We start from the raw sequence: 24,376 nt of genomic DNA, 5'->3' as shown, positions 1-24,376 counted from the left end.
TTAATTTTATGGGCACTGTTCGCACTCTGGGGTGACTCAAAGCAGGGGGAGTTATTAGTTAGGGTATGTCGTTGTAATAGTGAGGCTTGGCTGCCATACTGTGTGTTCTTGAACTAAAGCTGCAGATTTGTTGTCCAAATAAATTTGATTTACGCTGTCAGTTTGGGTCTGTGGTTTATGTGCAGTCCCGCCCACGTGCTCATTTATTTCTGACAGCTTTGCGGCTTCTGCACTCAAGTAAAATGTTTACTTAATTTATATTAATATACCACAGTCAAGAGCCACTCCTCCATGTGCATCCACCGTGCTCTTCTTGCCACGCCCCAGTTTATGGTGTTACTGTGGGCAGCGTGCTGCGTGCCCAGAAGCAGATTAGGTTCACACTGTGTGTGATTCTGTTGAGGGGTCTTCCATTCTGGATCTCTTATTTATTTGGTCTGTATTTTTCTTTTTTTATAGAGTTTTATATAGGGTATCAATGCGCTTTACATAGCACCAGTTGCATTACATGAGGAACTCCAATCCTTCAGTGTTAGGCCTAAGAGAAACCAGTGCAGCCCTCACGCTCTTGCTTTTACCACTGATGAATGCCACATTTAAGTTGCACAAGCGAGAGAGAGAGATCAGAGTTTTTTGTCTAATTGAAGTTTTGATTCATGGAAAGGTAGCACAGAAGGCTTTTAGAAAGCTCTGTGGCTGTGGTTATACTGAATAAGCAGCTACCTATGTTATATGACAGCTCTTTAATAATGTAATACCTGCACTTTCACAATTGCTTTATTAACCTTCCTGCTTTCTCAAATTTGCTTGAAAATGCACTATTTTTCCACTATTTTTTCAAAATTTTCTTGGCGGGAAATCCCCCTGAACCCTCCTTGGGGGGTTCGGGCTCGCTCGCTACGCTCGCTCGCTACGGTGCAGTATGATTATCAGTTTCCGCCCTACCACTTTCAAATGTCACCACTGATCTACATAGTTAAAGGTGAGTAACATTTTAATTTCTATCCTACATGATATTTTGAATGATTACATTGTCTTTTTAACCTTAAAAAGTCGTTGGACCGTTTAACTGTTTTCATCTTGTTGCGGTCTTTTCAGAGGCTACTAGTACATTGGTGATTTTCACTCATTTAATATTGTTTTTTTTTTCTTTTCTTCAAATTACTAACTCAGTGGAAAAGGAAGTCCTGTCTTCAGTCCATCCCATCCCCTGTTGCCTCTGCGACAGAAGCAGCAGAAATCACTACAGGGAGAGGAGACCCCAGGTACGTGTTTGGACATTTCCATTTTATCTCTGCTGGGAACAAAAGCAACTCCAGACCTGTTTTGGCGTTTTTAGGTGACTGTGGTGTATGGAATACATGGTGTCTCGCCACACAACACTATTGAATACATCTGGGAATACCCTTTGCTTTTAGGGAGGACCAGAGAGACAAACTATCGATGGAAATGATGCTTCAGAACTGGGATTCTGATTTTCTTGCCATTGGTTGGTAGAGTCTTTGCCATTATATAAAAGGGGCACCCCATGTATGAATCAGTCCTAGTCCCATCAGAGTTCCTGAGCTGTGCCCTCTCTGCACTAGACCAGCTACACCCTGCTTTCCAACTTTGTATTGCATTTCCTTTTCCTTAATCTCTTAATATTGCCTTTTAATTCATGCTGTGGCCCTGGCGTCGCCCACCTCTTTGCCCTAGACTATAATCAAAAACTTGGAATTGTGCATTCCTTGCATGCATTCTGTTTAGTAGGTCTATAGACACTTTATGCAAGTTTATACTAGCATATTTTTCACCAGGTGAATAATACATATTTTGCCTATGCTTAATGCTTTCCTAGGCTTATTTCTGCCCAGCCAGAACTTCACTCACTTTCCATTTGCTTCTCCTTAGCGATTAGCAAAGTTTTGCGGTTATATTGATAAATGCATGTAGTCCGTTGAATATTTTCATAAAGTAATGGAACTAAGTTGAAAACTCCATGTCCTGGTAATTTAGAGGTTTTAAAGCATACTAAAATTTCTTGGGAATCTGCTATCCACCAGGCGTAAAGTGTCTGTGCACACATGAAGGCTCACTCGAATTCTCTTTATACTTTGCTCTTGATGTGGTAAAAAAATACAAAACTCTGAAGTAGGAGGCAACAATTCTTAGCTTTTAATGCAACAATCTATAGTTATCGGAATACATGTGTATAAAATATATAATTGTTTAGCATTTAAAAAAATTTAAAATCTATAGGTAAATTGTACTTGCTAACGGGGACTGCGCATTTAATACAAAATTAACACTTCACCATTATACGTTTTTGACGCTGTTACTTCCTGTCACTCTGTATGGTTAGTCCGGCAGTTCGCATTTTCTGGCTACTAGGAAGGATCCCAGTATACTGAAGACTTTCACACGGCTACTATTTGAACTGAAAATATGTTTTGTCACTTATATGACTTAGTTTGATGTCTGGTAAGAATACTACATTTTCTGAGGTAGGTGCATTTCTTGCCTTTTTTCTCATTGTTACTTGTGTTCCCATTCGGTGATCCATTATGGGTTGAGGTATTGTACCAACGGCTCTACTGCACAATCACATTGTCTTCTTTCAATGAGCTTTATGAGTTGCCACAAAATGTCAACGCACACATTGCATTTCAGCGATGATATTGTCAGTGATGATACACATTCGAGGAGTAATGCTGAGCATGCATGCCTGGATGCTCTTTATCGGGTTTCTCAACTGATGTTTCGGCAGCTTTGATAGCTCTTTGGTGGTGTGAAATGCAGTTCCAGCACCCACAAGCCCCACAGCTATCCCATCTGCAATATTAATGGACCAGTAATGGATAAGGAAGCAGCTAGAATAAACCAGTAACCTTCTTGCATCCCCGCCCCTCAACCACAACAAGTGTTGACACTTCATTAGTCACTTTGATGTTGATTCTGTACCATGATTGCCTGCTTTTAGTCTTGATTTCTGGAGAAAATGTGCACTCAGGTGCTTGCAGACTGCCAGGTTATGAGTTCCTGTCCTTTTTTCAGAAGACCCTCTCCCGTCACCCTTCTCTTTCCACTCACTCCTCCCACCTTCACATTCTCATGAAAATCTACAGACTTTAGCCAAGAAATAGGCTATTGCTCTGTTTCCACCTGATTGAGATGCCAGCTGCTGCGCCGGGTATTTCTTGGTGGCGAAGGGATACAAATGAGGAAGTTCCTCCCCCTCTTGGTTTTGTGCTATGTTAACACGTTTCTGTGCACAAAAGTTCAGGATGGTCACACTCTGACGTGCTGGAGGATGTTTTCCGCTTTTTTCTGACTGATACAGTACCTGCACATTGACCATCACTCTCTCTTATCTGAGGTTTATCTTGCACTGTATTTGGTAATTAATGGTCCTTTCCTCATGACCTCTGTGGATCGGAGAGATTGGGCAGTGCTTAGATCATATTCACCTGCCAGTGCTTTTAGGGAAGGCATTGACATCTAGGCAGCCCACAGTCAGTGGTTTGGGTGTCAGCACCTACTGCTAGACTGAAGGTGTTTGGATTCAAGCTGAAACCTGGAGATAAAGGTGAATCTGTTTTTTATGTTTATGAATACTTGATGCTCCTTCTAACGGTTAAGTTACAGAAGGTGGATAAAACAGTTTTTTTTGTTTCTTTTGAATATTACCATTGCAGTCTTTCCAGCCTATTATCAGTAATAAGCAATAAAAACTATTAATAGCAACATTCCGTATTCAAAACCATAGATATTTAATATATTTAAGACTGTACTTACTGTCTTACAGCTGTCATGGACGTCACTAGTTTTGGAGCAATTATTATTTGGTAAAGTGCTTTAGTTTAGAAGGTTCCTATCTCATAGCCAGAATTGAATGGAAAGTTATCTAAGCACTTTGGAATGACAAAGCGGAAGGGCTTTTATTCTCACTTTACTTGTATTTGCATATTTCTGTTCATTTTGTATTTTTTGTAGGACATCTCTTTAATAGATAAGTGGGTTATGTCAGGAGTGCTCATCAGGGCAACTCTAATTGTCATTCGTTTGTAAGGTCTTGATGGAACTATATGAAACTTTATACAATATGGATTATATTCATTTTATAACAGGATGTACATTTTACTCAGGACTTCTTTGTATTTAGAATTTTTTTTATTAAATTAATTGTAGCTTTTGTGAGGAATGAGCGTCTTGATGTCCTCTGTATATGATGGAACTAGCAGTTTGCTTTGGTAAAGAACAGGTATGCAGAAAGGACAGTTTGAGGATCAAAATTAAGTTACATTTTAGGATCACGTACATTATAAGAAACAGGCTACGTTCCGACAGCACAACAACTATTTAGTTCAGGATTGTGGCATTAATGCATCCACTAAGCATTATAAATATTAATAGGAAATAGGTTCTCAGGTTCATAGAAAGGAATTGTGTTACTAGAGTTCAGAGTCTCCCAGAAGATACACTGTTAATGTTCGAGGCATATGGGCTGCAGATGGTACATTTATGAATAGATCGCCATCTGGTGTTGGGCTCGGATGATTGCACTTGTTTTTCTTCTGGAGAAGTCTTTGTCGTCATAGATGACTCCTCCTCTTGGTGTTAGTGCGCATGGGCATCGGCTCCATCCTTAGATTGTTTTTTTCCGCCATCGGGTTCGGATGAGGATCGAAGCGCTCCGGACCGACTTCGATAAAGAAGGTTATATTCGGCGCGTAAACCTTTCCAATTCGACGGTATTGTTATCGAACGCGACTTCACTTCCATACCGACGCGTTTCGAAGGACGACGACTACGAGAAACTCGAAGTAGTCCAGCCCGGGGTCCATGGAAAGGACTCCATTCAAAAAATGTCCAACGTGTGGTGCTAAGTTCCCACACAAGGACCTACACGAGGTGTGCAACCTCTGCTTGTCCCCTGAACACGAATCCAGGGACTGTGAGGCCTGTGCAGCGTTCTCTTCAAAATCGACGATTAGAAACCGTCGAGCCCGAAGACACGAGGTATCGAGAATGCAGTCACAAGCAATCCCGGAGCTGTTCGAGGACCAGCACCCAGAAGAGGAGGAAGAAGAGGCCGGCGAGGCGGGGTCTGAAGTGGACGAGTCCGACGTCGAGGAAATCGACGTCCAACAAACCGTGAGTGACGACGTCCCTTTACCAAAGAACAGACCCCGCACGGTGTCGACCCCGCCCTCGAGCCCGGTCAGACAACCGAAAAAAGTTTCCGACGCCCCGCCTTCAAGCCCGGCAACGAAACCGAAACCGAAACACTCGGTCTCCCATCATGGTGGTTCCGATAAACGGACCACATCGACACCGAAGCTCCAAGTCAAGGAAAGCTCGAAGTCGAAGCAGTCCATGTCGACACCGAAACACGTTTCGACGTCAAACACCCTCGACACCGGGGACATCTTCGATACCGAAGACATCGGATCCGAATAAAATCTCGGTGCCGAAAATACAAATGGACAGTCAGAAGAAAAAACACCTTTCGGAACCGAAAACTGCGGTACCGACACAGGAATACAAGACCGATCCTAAACAAAAGACTCTGTTTATTGATCCAAAAACTGGCAAGGTAGTCACAGAACTACCTAAAAAGAGGAAGAATGAACATTCGGACGACAAAACTCATCCGAAGAAGAGAACAATGGGGACAAATACAACTCCTCCCCCTTCTCCAAAACCTAGACACACACCATCTTCTCCTCTTCCTCACAATAGACCAAATATTCCTCCCACACGACCATCTACACCTACAACAGATGTAGAGAGTGACACAGGGGAGGGGGAACATCCTGGGGATGATGAAGACACAATCCCAGAGGAGGCAGACCCATGGGAAGAGTACAATGTAGGGTCAGATAACGATAACGACCCTGAAATGTATCCTTCAAAACCTTCACCTCCTGATGATAATACTGGTTTTGCGCAACTCATTAATAGAGCAGCAACATATCACAAGGTAGAACTACATGCAGAACCTCAAATAGAGGATTTCTTATTAGAAACACTACCTACTGCACAAAGAACATCAGGAACACTACCAATGCTTAAGGGCCTTCTCAGTCATACATCAGAGATATTCAAAGACCCAGTGAGGGCTAGGGTACTGAACCCAAGAATCGATAAGAAATATAGGGCAGCTCCAAAAGACCCAATATACATTAAAGGGCAAATTCCTCTAGACTCACTAGTGGTCACAAACGCTCGTAAGAGAGCAAACTCTTTATCTACAGGAGAAGCTCCACCTCCTGACAAAGAGTCTAAGCTAATAGATGCCTCTGGCAAGAGAGTAGCATCTCAAGCGGCAAACAGCTGGCGCATAGCTAATACGCAAGCACTACTTGCAAGGTATGACAGAGCGCATTATGATGAATTAGAAAAACTCATCACACATCTCCCTAAAGAACATCAAAAGAGGGCAGATCAACTCATACAAGAAGGGAAGTTAATTACTAACACTTCCATAAAGTGCGCCCTAGACGCGGCAGACACTGCAGCAAGATCTACAAACACAAGCATCATGTTAAGGAGACATGCATGGCTCAGGGTATCAGGGTTCAAACAAGAGGTACAAACATCGTTACTGAACCAACCTTTTGATGGGAAAACACTTTTCGGCACAGGGACAGATGAGGCCAATGAAAAAGGATACGGAAACGGCTAAATCAATGGGAGCATTGCAACAGCCGACACAAAGAGGTTCCTTTCGTAGGTCCACCTATAGAGGAGGATCCAAAAATACAGGTACAAGCCAGCAACAAATCTCTTTTACACCTACATCACCCAGAGGTAATTCTAGAGGTAGTTACAGAGGTAACAACAACCAGGGTAGAGGTCGCGGAAACAACAACAACCGCAACTCTCCAACCCCAAAGCAGTGACTTCATACAGCTCCCCCCAGACCATATAACACCGGTCGGGGGACGCCTATCACAGTTCCTACCTGTCTGGGAAAACATCACATCAGACAGGTGGGTGAGACAAATTATCCAACATGGTTATTGCCTGGAACTCACATCTACCCCACCAAACATCCCCCCCAAACAGCGTCCAATGAAACAAGATCACCTGACACTGTTAAAGCAGGAAGTACTATCCCTGCTAGGAAAGCATGCCATAGAGAAGGTTCCACAGCACCAACAAGGAACAGGAGTATACTCCCTATACTTCCTAATTCCCAAAAAGATGGGTCTCTAAGACCGATACTGGACCTAAGACCTCTCAACGCATACATAAATTCGGAACATTTCCACATGGTCACGCTCCAACAGGTACTTCCTTTACTGAAGAAAGGGGACTTTCTTTCTACACTGGATCTAAAAGACGCTTACTTTCATATCCCGATTCACAAAGCCCACAGGAAATACCTCAGGTTTGTGGTAGAAGGACAACATTATCAGTTCAAAGTCCTTCCGTTTGGTGTCACAACGGCACCAAGGGTGTTCACAAAATGCCTGGCAGTGGTGGCAGCTCACCTAAGAAGACAACAAATACATGTCTTCCCATACTTGGACGACTGGCTAATAAAGGCCAAGTCACAAGAGGAATGTCTTCAAAACACACAAAAGACAATTCAGCTACTACACCAGCTAGGGTTCACGGTGAACTACACAAAGTCACACCTACAACCAAGCAAGGTTCAACAATATCTGGGGGCTACTATAGACACAGAAAAAGCCAAAGTATACCCCAATCCAGTCAGGATCCAAACAATGCTTACAATCATTCAAAGATTCCAGCCACAACACTCACTACCAGCAAGAGTGTTCATGCAGCTATTAGGGATGATGTCATCCTGCATACTGCTAATACCATATGCCAAACAACAAATGCGTCCGCTACAAGAATGCTTAGCGACACAGTGGAATCAGGCTCAAGGACAGATTACAGATCTGGTGTTGGTAGACGACCGCACACACCGCTCTCTGAAGTGGTGGAACACAACAAACATTGCCAAGGGGCGGTCGTTCCTAGAACCAATTCCACAGGTGACAATAACAGCGGACGCATCGCTCACAGGATGGGGAGCACATATGGAGAAATACACAGTACAAGGAAGGTGGAGTGTGCGGGGAAAAAAGACTGCACATCAATTACCTAGAACTACTAGCGGTGTTTCTAGCATTAAAAGCCTTCCAAATACATGTTACCAACAAAGCAGTCCTGATCAGAACAGACAACATGACAGCAATGTATTATATTCAAAAACAGGGGGGGACGCACTCTCTCCAACTATCCAGACTAGCACAGGAAATCTGGAGATGGGCCATTCCTCAAAACATCTATCTGTTAGCCGAACACCTACCAGGAGTCCAAAACCAGATAGCAGACATCTTAAGCAGACAGTCGGAACAAATACACGAATGGGAACTGCACCAACAAATACTGCAGCCATTCTTCCAAAGATGGGGACAGCCAGAGATAGACCTCTTTGCCACTCATCAGAATGCAAAATGCCAAAGCTTCGCGTCCAGGTACCCGCACCACCTGTCGCAGGGCAATGCGTTATGGATAAATTGGTCCAACAAATTTGCATACGCTTTTCCCCCTCTCCCACTAATCCCATTAGTGGTCAGAAAACTACAACAACACTCAATGACCATGATACTAGTAGCACCCACGTGGGCAAGACAACCGTGGTTCACCACGCTCCTGCAACTCTCACAAGTGCCACATCAAAAGCTACGAATTCTACCCATGCACCTTACACAGAACCATGGAGAAATAATGCACCCAGATCCCACACAATTGAACCTAGCGATCTGGCTCCTGAAATCCTAGAATTTGGGTACTTAGATCTACCCCCAAATTGCATGGAGATAATTAAACAAGCGAGACGTCCCACCACCAGAGCATGCTATGCAGCTAAGTGGAAGAGGTTTGCTATACACTGTACTAATAACAATATCAACCCTCTGGACGTATCAACAAAGGAGATTATTTGCTACTTATTACACTTACAGCAATGTAATCTAGCGTACACATCTATCAGGGTACACCTAGCAGCTATAGCAGCGTACCTACAAAACAGGCAGCACATATCACTGTTCAGAGTACCAGCGATAAAAGCCTTCATGGAAGGCCTTAAAAGAGTCATTCCACCAAGATTACCACCTTCCCCAGTCTGGAACCTCAACGTAGTACTCACCAGACTAATGGGGCCACCTTTCGAACCTATGCATAGGTGCGAAATACAATTCCTTACATGGAAGGTGGCTTTCCTTATAGCCATTACCTCACTCAGGAGAGTAAGTGAATTACAGGCATTGACAATACAAGAACCATTCCTACAGTTACACCAGAATAAAGTGGTTCTTAGAACAAACCCAAAGTTCTTGCCTAAAGTAATTTCAGCATTTCACATCAACCAGCCAGTGGAACTACCAGTCTTCTTTCCAAGGCCACAGACGGTAGCAGAAAGGGCTCTACATACACTAGATGTCAAAAGAGCCATTTTGTACTACATAGAAAGAACACAAAACTTCAGGAAAACTAAACAACTATTTGTAGCATTTTCCCCAACACATAAGGGCAATCCTATCTCTAAAGCAGGCATCGCTAGATGGATTGTAAGATGTATACAAATATGTTACATTAAAGCAAAGAGAACATTAACTGTTCCTCCTAGAGCTCATTCTACACGAAAACTAGGAGCATCTATGGCATTCTTAGGGAACATTCCCCTAGATGACATATGTAGAGCAGCAACTTGGTCTACACCACATACATTCACAAAGCACTACTGTGTTGATGTACAGGCTGCACAACAAGCCAGAGTGGGCCAAGCTGTATTAAAAACTCTATTTCAAACAGTTGCGACAGACACTGGTGACCACCGCTAGGGAGGTAACTGCTGTACAATCTATTCATAAATGTACCATCTGCAGCCCATATGCCTCGAACGGAATATGCTACTTACCAGTATGCATCTGTTCTTGGCATAGAGGGCTGCAGAGTGGTACATGCCCTCCCTGCCTCCCCGGAAACCTGTGTCTGTCCCAACATTATCTTATTTAGATACACTTACATGGGCATATCTTTATGTATTATACTACACTACTCCATCTAACCCTACTATGGCAAAACAATCTAAGGATGGAGCCGATGCCCATGCGCACTAACACCAAGAGGAGGAGTCATCTATGACGACAAAGACTTCTCCAGAAGAAAAACAAGTGCAATCATCCGAGCCCAACACCAGATGGCGATCTATTCATAAATGTACCACTCTGCAGCCCTCTATGCCAAGAACAGATGCATACTGGTAAGTAGCATATTCCATTCAAAACTTCAGTTAAAATAAATGAATTTAAATCTTCTTAGAACAAAATATGCCAAGGAATGCTGTGTTAAACTGAGACTATTGAAAATCTTGTTAAATAAACAATAATAGTTTTCAATGTTTTAGGCCCTCGAGATCGTTCGAATTCCTTGACTCGAGTTGATGGACAGCCCCGTGGCTCAGTAATTGCTTGGCCAGAGAAAAAACCCAGGTGAAAGACTGCATTTTTTACCTTTGATAAATTGAAACTGGTGGGAACTTCATATAAACAAATGTTGTGTGTCGTGATCATGGTAACTATAGTGTTTCTTTAATTGTAATTTTATCTATTTCTGTGCGCAGGTATGTCTAAAAACACACTTTCTCTGTTCATTGAAAAGCATTTGTCCATGATAGTTTGCTTTGCTGTAACTTTTAATTGCTTTAACTGTTCTTTGAAAACTCTTTTAATGCTAGACTATCGATGTTCAGCGTAGACCGATTAAACTCTGAAATATCTGTTTATTCTATACCATTATTGATGTAGTAGTTGTAACCATCTTACACAAGGTGTTTTTTGTTCCCCTCCAGGCCTTTGTCTCAGCCCCCTCCGTTTGCTCTCAGTAACGCAAATGACAGTGATATTGATCCTAGTTCTGGTGACAGCATCAGTTTAGCCAGATCAATCAGCAAAGACAGTTTAGCATCCAATATCATTAACCTGACACCAAAGCATCAGCTTCACCCAACACCTGCAAAGACAGGTGGAAAACCCTTGATGGTCAACGTAGATATTGAGGACGAAGATGAAGAACTTGTTACAGTAATTCGACCAGATAAGGTGCAAAGTCCAGGTGAACTTGAACTTCAAAGCTTTTCCTCCAGGACATCCAGTCAATTGGCAAGTTCCCGTTCTCCTAACAGGCAAATAGAGGCCGTAGAAAATGGACCAGACAGTTTTTACTTGGAGCCTTTGATGCCTGCTGTTCTTAAGCCTGCAAAGGAAAAGCACAGTGCAGTTAACAAGCAGGAGGAATGTGGGGAGGAAAAGCAAAGAACGAGCGTGGCAAAAAGACACATTGAGGCCCAAATGCCCGTTTCACGCAGGAGAGTAAATGGCAATCATGTTGACCAAGAATTGAACAGAACTTTTAGTCCCATCTCCAGCTCCGAGTTCACAACTGTGACAGATTCCACTGTATCCGAACCTCTTCAATTCCCAACAGAAACTACTTGTGGAACTTTAAAACCTTTAGCTACCAGCAGTATTGACCCTGGTTTGTTGGGACAATCACCGGTGGGATTTTTCCTTCATGATTCAAAAGCAGACGAGGAAGCAGATGCTAAATTAAGTGATACCTGTGTGAAAAGCCTTAACCTTCAAAGTCAGGAATCCACTTGGACAGTAGTGAGGCAAGATTCAGACTCCGATATCCTCGATATGGAGGAGGTGGAGCAAGATTTAGCTGCTGTTCGTCCTGGCAAATATGTTGGGGAGGTTGAATCTGCAAAACTACAAGAAGATATGAAGGTCAAAGAACATGAAGATAAGGATGATGCTAGTGGTCGCTCTAGTCCATGCCTTAGCACAATGTCTCAACTCAGTAGTGTCTCTATGGCTAGTGGCAGTGTCCGAATGACGAGTTTTGCAGAACGGAAGTTCCAAAGACTTAATAGCTATGAGACAAAGTCCAGCACAAGCAGTTCTCAAAAGACTACTCCTGATGGGTCCGAGTGTGCCCCTGCACCTTTAACCACATGGAAACAGAAAAGAGAACAAAGCCCTGGCAGGAATAATAAAGACAATACCAACATTCTTGCTTCTGAACTGGTGCAACTTCACATGCAGCTAGAAGAAAAGAGGAGAGCAATAGAGGCACAAAAGAAAAAAATGGAAGCCCTCTCTGCTAGGCAGCGTCTTAAGCTGGGCAAAGCTGCATTCTTGCATGTTGTTAAGAAAGGAAAACCCGATAGTATTCAGCACCCCCTTAAACCAGAACAGACTTCCATGCAATTTGCACGACAAAATGGTGAGGATATTGAAACTGTTTCAATGAACTCTAAAGCTGAGCAATATTTTGAAAAAGATGAGCAAAGGGAAGATCTAAATGAAACTGTTGATCTAGCAAACAGTGTAAGCATTCAAGAAACCCTAGCTTTTGTGCAGCAGCACAGATCTAAAGACTCTACTGCGGTTGATGAACTGGATAAAAGTAAGCTTATTTCTGCTGCTATTTTAGAGGATGTGATTCCAGAAGTTGATGTAAATGAATGTGACCTTTCCATTGAAAAATTAAATGAAACAATCAGCACTCTTCAACAGGCTATATTGAAGATTTCTCAACAGCAGGAGTTGCTTATGAAATCCCCAGCTATTCCTTCAACTAGTGTGAAAATAAGTCCTCCAGATCAAAAGGTAAAACCATCAATTCACTTTGTGGAACCACTGTCACCTACAGGTATGGGAAGTGTTCGTAAGCCTCCTCGATTTGGTTTAGGGCGTAGCCCAAGAACCAGAACTCCGGAAACTAAAGTATCTAAAGAGAGGCAGCAAAGCTTTTCACGTGTGATCACCCCAACACAAAATGTTGAAACTCTTCCTCATTTCCGATCTTTTCAGTCTCCGAGAACTCCTGCCACCTCTATGGATGAACCTTCCTTTGAGATTAACACTCAAGGTAGTGGAATTTCCGACAACATTTCCACTGGAAGCGTAAGATTGCATGATGAGTCCAACCAGAGGACATTTGTTTTGTCTACCTCCAATGATGCAAACATTATATATGAACAGGTAAATGGAGAAGATGTAAGTAACATAAGAACTGCAGGGCTGCATTTGTCAGATGGATTAGGTAAAGAAAATGTGCCAATAGATGACCAGCTAAGAGCAAAAGCAAACCTTATTGAAGTAGACCTGTCCGTTTTAAAAGACCCAGAAGATGAGGAAAATGAAATTCAGGATGATTCTGCAGACATGAGCAACGAAGACAACAAGTCTGGTGTGGGGTTTTTCTTCAAGGTAAGCATGTTAAGCATGTTCTTTAAAAAATATATTTTTTTAAAATGTGCCTTTAATATACTTTGTAATATGTACCTAGATTTTACCTTTTGTATGCCATCAAGATAGCTATTTCTTATAACTAATCAACAAGATGATCATCTCAAATGCCCACCTATGCATCTATTTGAGGGATGCTAGACTCTTATTTGAAATGGAGGACCCTTCTTTAGCTTGCTGGTGCATATCTTTGATAAATTATAGACTTCAGTTAATTGCAGCCACCACCTACAGCACATCATCGCAGTCTGCTTCAGCCTATTTCTACTGGGTGTGGTTTTGCTCTACTGCAATATATTTCCAGGGCAGCACCAAGTGATGGGTACAGCGTGGACAGGTGTTTGTTTAAACAGTTTACAATATTTTAGATTCTATTCCTACTGGAGGGGTAAGGAAGGAGGATGGGTTCCGACACGATGTGTCCCCACTTAGGGAAAGGGATGTGAGGTTTTGCACTGCCTTTACTAACTGTGCCTTTAACAGCCTGGTATCGAAGTACCCTGATCATGGTTCTTGTGATGCCATCACAGATCATACACTAATTTAAAACTATGAACTCCAAATGCTGCAATTTGGACTGGATGTTCATGGTAAAGTGAATGAAGTCCTCATACTTTTGGTTTATTGGCATGTGGAGTTGTGCATCACATAGATTTGTAGAAGGGAAATATTTTGGAATCTAAGCATTTGGAACACGTGCATTCTGTTGTCCTTGTTTGCTACTGCAGCTTCAGGATTGGTCTCTAATTAATACATATTGTCTTAACCAGAAGTACCTGAAATTGTAAATCCTTGTTGAATGTTTTCTACTGCCACCAGCAATGCGGGAGCATAAATGAGACAATTCTGTCTCCAGGTAAATTTCAGTATTTTGAGCAGTCCTCTACATTTTCCAGTTTCTGTATTGGGCTTTTTATTGATAAAGGCGGTATCCTTATCTGTGATGTGGAGAAAAGGGCGGCTGCTGTAATTATTAGTAGACCACTTTATGTAGTCTACGCTTTTTTCCCTGTGTGGCTGAAAAGGGATACATTAGCCCAGCCTGAAGGAATGCAAGAGCTTTAATAGTCCATATACCAGTCTTTCTAGTCTGCAATTAATGTATTTCGTTTACTGAAGAGCATTTACCATTTAAATGACATGAAATATCTCCACCTGCACTTTTGCTGCATAAAAATGCTTTGTTAGCTAGCTGTTTACCGTTGAAGAAGTGCATTACTTCATCAGTAATTGCTGCTGAGGGCATATTTTGCCCTTAATCTTCAATCCTTAGGAATTAAACCTGGAAAATAATCTAAATCCCAACACAGTTGGCAGTCATACATACCCCAGAATGTCATCTTTACAATGTATCTTTTACCACACAGCACCATTACCACACAGTACTTACCACACAGTGCTTACCACACAGGTAAGTACCACACATTCTATTTGTAAAGTTACTTTTACAATGTAGTACTTTACCACACATAACAGTTTTTTTAATGACTGTATACACGTGTGTATGTATGTATATATGTGTATCTGTGTGTGTATACATATATATAACATGGTATGCGTGTGAATATATATATATGAAAAATCACTTCTGCCACGTAACAAAATACGTTGTAGATGAATTGGGTATGGAAGGGTTTTCATTTTTCAGGCCTGGATAGTGGTAAGAGTTAGTAAGTGTTTTCACTAGAACTAATGGATGGGTTAGCGTAAAAGGTAAGTTATTTAGGGTTCAGAGGTGGGTAGTGGTATGGAGTAGTAAAAGGATTGTAGGTGTAAGTGATTTGTAGGTGTACCGAACCCTAAGGGGGGTATTAGATATAAGAAATCAATCCAGTTGTACTTGTATAGCACAGCTCATCACTTGAGAGGGTATCCAGGCGCTGTGTTGCAGGTATCAGTCTAAGAGCTAGGCCTTGACGGGGAGCCAGTGAAGGTCCTTCAGGTGTTAGGTGATTTGGGTCACCTTGGGCAGGTTGAGGATTAGTCTTGTGACTGTGTTCTGGATCGCCTAGAGTCTATGCACAAGTTCCTTGGTGATGCCTGCATAGAGTGCGTTGCTGTAGTCCAGTGTGCTATGCACAAGTTCCTTGGTGATGCCTGCATAGAGTGCGTTGCCGTAGTCCAGTGTGCTGGTGATGAGGGCCTGCATCACTGTTTTACTGGTGCTGATGTTAAGCCACTTGAAAACTTTACAGAGCATGTGGATGCATGCTCAGGAGACTGCGTTGACCTGACGTTTCATGGAATGTTCACTGTCCAGGATGATGCTGAGGTTGCAGGCTGGTCTTTCTGTGTGGGGGTGGGTCCGAACTCCACCGGCCACCAGGAGTCATTCCAGAGAGCGGTGTGTCTGCCGTAGATCAGAATATCCATTTTGTCCATATTGAGCTTCATCCAGTCTGAGACGATCTTCATACAGTTGTGGAAGCTGGCCTTCATTGAGGTGTGGTCCGCTAAGAGCAAGAGGACGAGCTGGGTATAATTGGCGTAGGAGGTGATGTTGATGTCGTGCGATCTGACGAGGTCTCTCGAGTCATGTAGATGTTTAAGACGGTTGGACTAAGAGTTGAACCTTGGGGTACACCGCAGATGATGTGCTTGGGTTGTGAGGTGTGTTGAAGGGAGGGAGGCAGACTCTCTGGGCGGGGCCTGTGAGAAAGGATGCCATCCATATGAGCGCATAGTCTGTGATTCCAATCTGGCATAGTCGATCGATGAGTGTGTGGTGGTTGTCAGTGTCGAAGGCCATGGAGAGGACATGCAGGAGCAGGGAGTCTGATTCTCCTCTGTCAAGTAGGGTGTTGATGTCTGTTGTGGCGATCAGGCCGTGTTGGCTGCTGTGGATGGCTCTGAAACCTGATTGTGAAGGGTCCAGTAGCTTGTTTCTCTCCAGGTGTTCGGTGAGTTGGAGGTTGATGTCCTTCTCCAGGACTTTGTTGGGGAACGGGAGCAGAGAGATGGGATGGTAGTTCTGGAGCTCTCTGGAGTCTGCGGTAGGTTTCTTGAGAGGGGTTTTGGGGGGGTGCTTACTGCCGCGTGTTATCAGGCATCTGGAAAGGTGGCTGTGGTTATGGAGGAGTTGAGGATGGTGGTAAACTAGTGGCTGATCTAGTCTCCTGCAAGGTTGAAAAGCTGGTGGGGGGCATATGTTGGTGGGTGCTCCCGAGTGGATGGAATTCTTAAGAGTGATTGTGTTTGGTGTGCTGGGTTGTCCCAGGCGGGGAGCGGGTGGTTGGCAGTGGTGGTCGATAGGCTGCTGAGGAAGTCGATTGGTTGGGGTCCGAAGTTTTCATAGATTGTTGCTATCTTGTTGTAGAAGTTGCCGGCGAGGGTATCGCAGAGTTCCTGTGGGAGGATCGAGTTTTCGGTGGCTGATAGGTAAAAAATATGGGGTAGTAAGGATTTTTGGGGGTTTGAGGATCGAGAGGGGTTTTTAAAAATGCATACATACACACACATATTACCAGCATTTTTGTGTGGTAAAAGAACACGTTGTAAAAAATGCATTGTAGCAACTATGTGGTGATCGTGTCTGTGGTAACTTCTTAAGTTCCTAGTCACTATGACCGCAACATTTGCAGCAATAACTAATATGATGGGCACTCTAGAATTTAAGGCTGCTGAAGGGCTGAGAATGGAGATGCTGTTTTCTAAAGACATGTGTGCTGTTGATCCAACAGTCCAGGTGAAGCAGTAGGTGCATATCTTAAATCGTTGATGTTTTTACACAGGTGGTCCAATAACAATGGATTTAATCAATTTTAGGGGTTGTTTCTTGAAGTTTTTAAAGCCTTGCTTTTCTAGAGAGTTTACTTTTTAGTAGCACATTTTAGGAATTATTGCAACTATTTCCGGCAATGAGGTCTAAAGTGCCAGAGGCAAGGGTTTTGAAGAATATACTGGTTGGACTAGATGGCAGTGAGGGAACCAAGGAGGGAAAGGCACTGCCATTGCTTGGGCCAGAACTGTCTTGCAGTTTATCATCATCTAGTATAGGTAATGTGAAATGTTTTTTGTTGATCTGTATGGTAGGTCACCTTGCGAATATGCAGAACATGTGTAATGGAAGGCAAGGGAGGTGCTGGTCATAGGCCTAATGTTAGAAGGGGTTTTGCTGTCCTTTCTCTTTTACATATTGTTCAACGTCCTGTTGAGACACTTAATGACTCGCATGCTATATCTGACAGGCGCTCTGATCTCCTGTCACGAGGATGATCCTATTCTAATTTTTTATCTGGATGTTCAGCAATTACCCTTAAAATATACATGAGTGGAATTGCATACAAAGGTTACCATTTGGGTCAGACTCATTGATGAGTCTGCCATTGAAGTCTGTCATTAAAAAGAGTCTTCTTGACAAAGGAGAAGACATACCGAACAATAGTGAAGGCTGTCAAAGAGGGGTCAAGATTTTTTGTCATCAATGAGGTCTTGTCGTTTTCATAAATGTATACACTTGAAAGAATGTAGGAGGAACTGTGCAGATTAAGGTTCCTTGGCCTTCAATTGTAAACTTAAAACTAATCTTCCCTAAATGCTTGTATTTTTGTCCTTCTATGTAGGAGAACAAGGGGAAATCTCTCATAACTGTCTCCTCCCTTTAGAATGGGTTGTCCCTAAAGCCAAATACTAATCTCCTCTCCCTTAACGTTTCTGAGGTAATCAGCTGCTGCACGGCCCTGAGGCCTAGATAACTCAATAAATTCACTCAGAACGTGTTTCACCAGCAAATGGCTCAAATGTTTGCCTGTAGGAATATTCTCTAAAGTAGAACCTTTCTCATGATCCACAAGCCAGCTACAATCCAGTAAGTCCCACACACCTGGATTGTGGAGAGCTCAGCTGTGGCCCTCCCCCTTTCTCCACTACTCTGCAAACACCCCTAGTAGTTTAAAAAAAACATGGGAATTCATTAAAAAAAACAAAGATTAAAGGGACGTTATAGTTAGGAAATAGATTAAAAAATACAAATGGTTTTGTACCAGTGAAATCGGAGCCTAAGTAGAACGTCCCTATAATCTGTTTCTTTTCAGTGAATTTCTATGGTTTTTATAATTCTATTGCTGAACTAGAACATCCCTGTAACCTTGGTTTTATCACTGAATTTAAATACACACACAAACACACATATATGTGTGTATATATATATATATATATATATATATATATATATATATATATATATATATATATATATATATATATATATATATATATATATATATATATATATATATATATATATATTCCCTTATTGACCCCTAACCACTAAACCCTAAAAACATCCTTACCACCCAATACCCTTACATACCCCTAAACCTTAAAAATATCCTTACCACCCAACACTCTTACCCACTGTTAAACTCAACCATACCCACCCCTAAACCCTAAATAAAGCTTTAACATCCTAAACCCAACCCATAAAACTCCCTTACGCTAAATACTAATAGATATATAGTTTCACTTGCCTGATATATACTTAGTCTTATTGTAAATGCATATTTATATCGTAAAGACTTGCTTTGTAAAGGCATATACGTGGTAAAGGTACTGCATGGAAAATGCATTGTAAAGGTGGTTTCCCATATTCATGCAATTACATGGTCTCATTGCCTTGGCCTTTACTCCCTTTCACAAAGGTTGTTTACCAGGATGATTGGAGAAGTGTACACAGTGAACTTTATAGCTCAAGTTTGAACAAGGCTATTCTGTTTCATTTACCTACATCAACTCTCAAAAGGTGAGCCATTCAAGCTATAGACACCCTGTGCCCTTCTAACTAGAGAGACCAGATGCTACCTCACACCCCGATATCTCTTTAGTTTGATGCCAGGCCTTTCAGCAGCTTCCTTTTAGGGCAATACATATTCTTTAAGCTAGGCTATATTTACAAAAAGCATGATGGTTGAAGTGGAGATGATTTTGATAATTGAACCTAGGATCTGCCACACCTTCACAACATGTTATTACCTTTGCATTTAAGCCAGTACGGGAATAAAAATGTAACTTCAATTGCTCTAAAATCTCTTCCATTAAGCCAAGCCTTATACCAACAGTTTTTTCATTTACGTTCATCACGTCAGAATTTTACGTAAAAATAATTCCTTTTGTCCCTCCCCTCAGTTTGTTGATTTTGTTAATCTCCGATTTCACATTGTAGATTATGTCATAGACATCAGAATTTATTGGAATATACTGCCTTTAGTATATAGTCAATTACCACTGTCAGAGCAAATAACTCTTTGAAGGATGTGTTCTAATTTCTGAGTTGTGTAGTGCAGCCATGTGGACCTCACATAATAATCTCTTTAAGTAGCATTCACTTTAATTGGATAATATTTCACAATGTCTTCATCAGATTTCATTCCAAGCTCTCACCTTAAACCAGTGTTGCATGAGGGGATTGATACATACAAGTTTCAGAGGTTAGTCATTGATCTGTAGAATCTGCTTAGTCTTCTCTTCAAAGTGGCTAACCACCATCATCTACATAACTTTGCTCAAATAATTTTGTTAACAATTTGGTATTCTATTTAGCCTTAACTAGAAATATGCACTAGCACTTACCTTGTCGTTTATTTTTATCATGATTTAAGATCCTTCTTGGCCTTGTCATATACCACTATTATTATGTTTCATGCTTATCAACCCTGTTAATCAATACTTTACAATTTTTGAGTGCAAGGTATTTAACGTATTTAATGTACAGCGAGCCTAAGAGAATACCTCCTTTTTCAAAAATTATTTGAAGATGATACCCTCAAATTGAATACCATGCCATAGAAAATAATTAGGGATTTTATTTTAGTATAACCTTTTCGGGCACTAATGCATTAAATGGTGAATATTAGTTTATTATAAATGTAAATTCTGATAGCTAAATGTAGTCCCCTATAATTACAAGGTGGATAGATTAGAAACTGTAATGATGATCACCTGATTATAGAGCACCCAATGTACATGTTTTCTCTAGGTGCTAAAGACCAATAGTTTTCTCTGAAATCAACAGGTTTCTTGTGAGAGGAAAGTTGCATTCCAATGAAAAATGACAGCACTTCAAATTTTGAGTGACAATCCTGGATCTGTAGAGTTATCATAGTGCATTTACTAACTCAATAGAAACATTTTGGAAATATTTTATGTTGCAATGTGAGTCCAATAATCATCACCAAACATGTTTGTAATCGCACCTTCGTTAGAACCACCAATGACAATAAAACAAAATGTGTATGTGTAATGAGTTGAGAAAAGTGGACGATGTGCATTTTCTTAAAATGTCCGCGCACTGTAATTGATTACATTTCCAGCACTATTGCTGTATGTATATGTGGATCTGCTATTTATCTAAATTTTTAACATAATACCACACTAAACCTGAGATTGCATACACTGTTCAGGTTTATTTTCTAATAGAGGAGTCTTTTCTCAATCACAATACTCAGTTAAAAAGAACAGGCGTTCAACTTGCGTGAAATTTATAAAAGTTAAAGTTGCTGTACCTTATTTGTATTCAGCATTTTTGAGATTAGTAAACATTTGAACGAATTCTTGGGTAACCAAAATAATAACTTGGTAGTCTTCTTTGTTGTGTTATACCCTGTATATAATCAAGCAATTCACTGTGTCAATTTTGCAATTTTTAGGATGATAGAAAAGCCGAAGATGAGCTGGCAAAGAAGCGTGCAGCGTTCCTTCTAAAGCAACAACGAAAGGCAGAGGAGGCTCGAATCCGAAAGCTGCAACTGGAGGCTGAGGTTGAGCAAAAGCGTGATGAAGCCAGGTAAATTAAATGACATTTAAAATAACAAAACCTAATTATTTGCACATGTTAGTTTTCTATTACATAAGTTTGAGCCATACAACCCTTATTTGTGGGCTGTTCGTGTTGCAGACTTCCTTGAAGTTCACCCGCCTATTGCTACACAACTTATGACCATTTGTTGGTTAACTCATTATGTGGCACACTAGTTAGTTTTCTTTATCTGGCTGGTATTCGACCTGGCTTACTATTTATCAAACTGTATACATTGCTGCCTACTTCCACCATTCACATCTTTTCCTTTTCCGCCATATTTCTCATTTCAAGTATATTATCAGTCTTATACGATGACTGGAGCTCTATCTGAAAAGGACAGAAACAGAATATAAAATTTAGCACCTATTCACACAAACTCTGATAGTATACAGTAAATACCTAATTTTGGGTAAGTTCCCGTCCTAGACAGAAGTCACCATTTAAATGACACGTGGCTTAGAGTTTGACAGAATATCCATACATTATCGAATACCATTCTTAAGAGCAAAGCCCTCAAAGAGCATAATTTTATAAAGGTATGATATCATTAACAGCTATCAATAAAATTCCTAAAATGCCTCGAGCCATAAATTCGCTATTTTTCATTTATTTATTCATTCATGATTTGGAACTCAAATGAGGTCCACGTGAAATTAACTTCACACATTCATAATAGATCAAAAAGGTTCAAAAAGAAACCACCAAGGTAATTTTATGATCTAAGAAGCTTATGAAAAAAATTAAATACAGATTTAAGAAGCATTTAAGATAATAAAAATTTGGGCAAAACAAAATTCATTACGAGTAGGAAATAATGGCTGACTGGCAAAAGCTGTCGTTCAAGGTTGATGTTTGATTTAAGGACAGAGGTCTCATAGAGGTATGACAATGTAATAACAAAATGTGATGGATAAATAATACCTATTCAATCATCCACAATGGTACAATCAAATTCATGGTCTAAAAACATAAAACTACATTAAAAATTCAAGACCGATTTTATAAAACATTTTTAAAAAGTTACTCCTATACAAAACATTTTATTAGTAGGAAAATTACAGTTGTATAGCATCAGCTGTCTGTCATACTTGATATTGTAAGAACAAGGGTCTCATAAAATTGCATTGATATAATAACAAGGAGGGACAAACAAAAAACATGTGTTTCAACTCTTGGACACCATTATTGCAAAAGATTGCATATATTTGATGATTTCTACCATTTGGAGGTTAAAACTTTTAAGGATACCCCATTAAAGCGAAGTAATACCCAAAAGCGCCTGACACTGTTATCCATATTCCAGGCCAAATATTGTTGCGTTTTTTCTCTCTCAAACTACCAGAATTCTTTACCATCTGAAGTTATTCTATTTTTACCACAAATCTCGGTGACCCAGATGGAAACTTAAGTAAGAAAAGGTCAGGTTAAGATGAGCTTTTGGATTACAGACATATACTATACATGACTCGAGTCTAAGTTAACGAGTAAAACCTATGGGAAATTCCTTACGTGGATTTTTCTATTTTTATCGCAAACATCTATATACACACATATAACTTCTTAATGAGTTAGAATCACTACTCATTATACAATGTCCCTAAAGAACCACTCCCGCCAGACCTTGCACAAATGAACTTTTTAACCCAAATTCAAGTTGTAAGGCTACAACTGCTACTAGGGTATTCATTTTGCCCAAGTTCGTCAAAATTTGCTCTTCAATTTTGTCTAGGAAACCCCATTTGGCAACATCAGTTACTTCTACTGCAATAAAGTAGCCAGGATTTCGGATTGAAATATAGTAAGTAGGAACAATGCCTCCACCCTAGTGCTCTATAAAATACACCCAACCCCTTAATCTGGGATTAAGCTTTACAGATGCTGTTTAAAATATCCACCAAATCATTTAAAATGCTACACACAACTTTCCCAGTCTCCAATGAAACCCTGCCAAGGTACCAGGAGTAATTAAAGTAGTTGTGTGGACTTTTGCCCGAAAATATAAGACTTTGCTTTTAGCAATGTTAATTTTCACAAGATGAGGCCCTGCGTACTGCGGTACAGCAGCAAGGCTGTTATTTAAACCTTTAAGCATATGATCAAGAATTATTATATCCTCTGCGGATAGCAGGCAGGCGACTGAGCGACCCCTAATACTCAGAGGATCTCCTAAACCATTACCCAAATGCAGCTGGTAAATCAGATGTATAAAAATAAAATAGCAGTGGGGCCAACAAGCCACCCTGCTTCAACCAAGGTCCCTTCCAACAGGACCGGACAACATATAGAACAGTGCAAGGCAAGAATTATGCATAATAAGGTCCTGAGGAATACCCAGTTCATACAGCTTTTTCCATAAAGTAGTACGATCAACTTTATTGAATGCTGTAGAAAAGTGGATAAAAGCTGAATAAACTGGGTAACCTCTAACTGACCCATATTTTCTACAATAAATTGCAGGTCTGTAGTATTGTCCATGGTGCCATGGTTTTTTGTGAAGCCCATCTGCTCTAATGGTATTATGGATGCCTTCCTAACCCACGTCTGAAGAGGATCTAGTAGACCTTTAGTGAAGACCTTGCCCACTGCATCTAACAAAGCAATTTTTGTTAATTACGAGCTTATAGTCTCCCTTTTTAAAAAGTGGGATAATTACACTCACAGTGCAAGAATAATGAATTTGTCATAACCATATTCAAAGACCGAAGATAAAATGGTTGCCAAAACATTGTCTTTACTTTTTAAAACCGAGATCGGGACCTCGTCTGTACCCATTGCTCCAGAGGTTCTCAAAGAACTGATTGAGGTCACGATCTCAGCCCTAGAGGGTGGACCATAACTCACTGACCCCCCTCTTATGGCTAGGAGGATAGTCTCCCAAAACAACATCTTCAAAGTTGGTAGCATATAGCTCTGAGATAAAGCTACTCCATAGGTCTTCCCTAATGGGCGAGGGGCAGGATCTATCTATTATTCCACAATAGTCTAATATTCTAGCAGAATTTTCTTGATGACTCTAGAGTAACTATCTCTCTAAAATCAATCAATTTATAATATGATTCATGTTTTGTCCACCTTTTAGTTGTCATCTTCTCCTTTTCAAAATTGCTATTATTTAACTTTATCAAGTGAGAAGGAGATGAAATGTGTCCTAACCAGTCTATTTATTTCTTTGTTCAAGATAAGGATAGGTAATTGTGAGGAGTTCCAAGATGACCTTGTATAAGCCAAGAATGACCTAGTATGCGCGTTTTGAGAT

The 24,376-nt window shown here is 40.9% G+C and overlaps 1 protein-coding gene across 2 annotated transcripts in view; it reads left to right on the top strand.

The window, feature by feature from the left end:
* Positions 1-24,376, top strand: part of CAMSAP1 (calmodulin regulated spectrin associated protein 1) — a 491,735-nt gene that overhangs the window by 350,264 nt on the left and 117,095 nt on the right. For both annotated transcript variants that reach the window (XM_078641882.1, XM_078641883.1), the window contains 4 exons: positions 1,174-1,265; positions 10,415-10,499; positions 10,859-13,286; positions 20,969-21,105. In XM_078641882.1, coding sequence (XP_078498008.1) covers positions 1,174-1,265; positions 10,415-10,499; positions 10,859-13,286; positions 20,969-21,105 — 2,742 coding nt within the window. The remainder of the gene's footprint in view (positions 1-1,173; positions 1,266-10,414; positions 10,500-10,858; positions 13,287-20,968; positions 21,106-24,376) is intronic.

The sequence above is a fragment of the Lissotriton helveticus genome, chromosome 5_1, assembly GCF_964261635.1.
Source record: "Lissotriton helveticus chromosome 5_1, aLisHel1.1, whole genome shotgun sequence".
NCBI classification, from domain to species: Eukaryota; Metazoa; Chordata; class Amphibia; order Caudata; family Salamandridae; genus Lissotriton; species Lissotriton helveticus.
The sequence above is the reverse complement of the archived record's forward strand: the minus strand, read 5'-3'. Positions and strand labels throughout refer to the sequence as shown.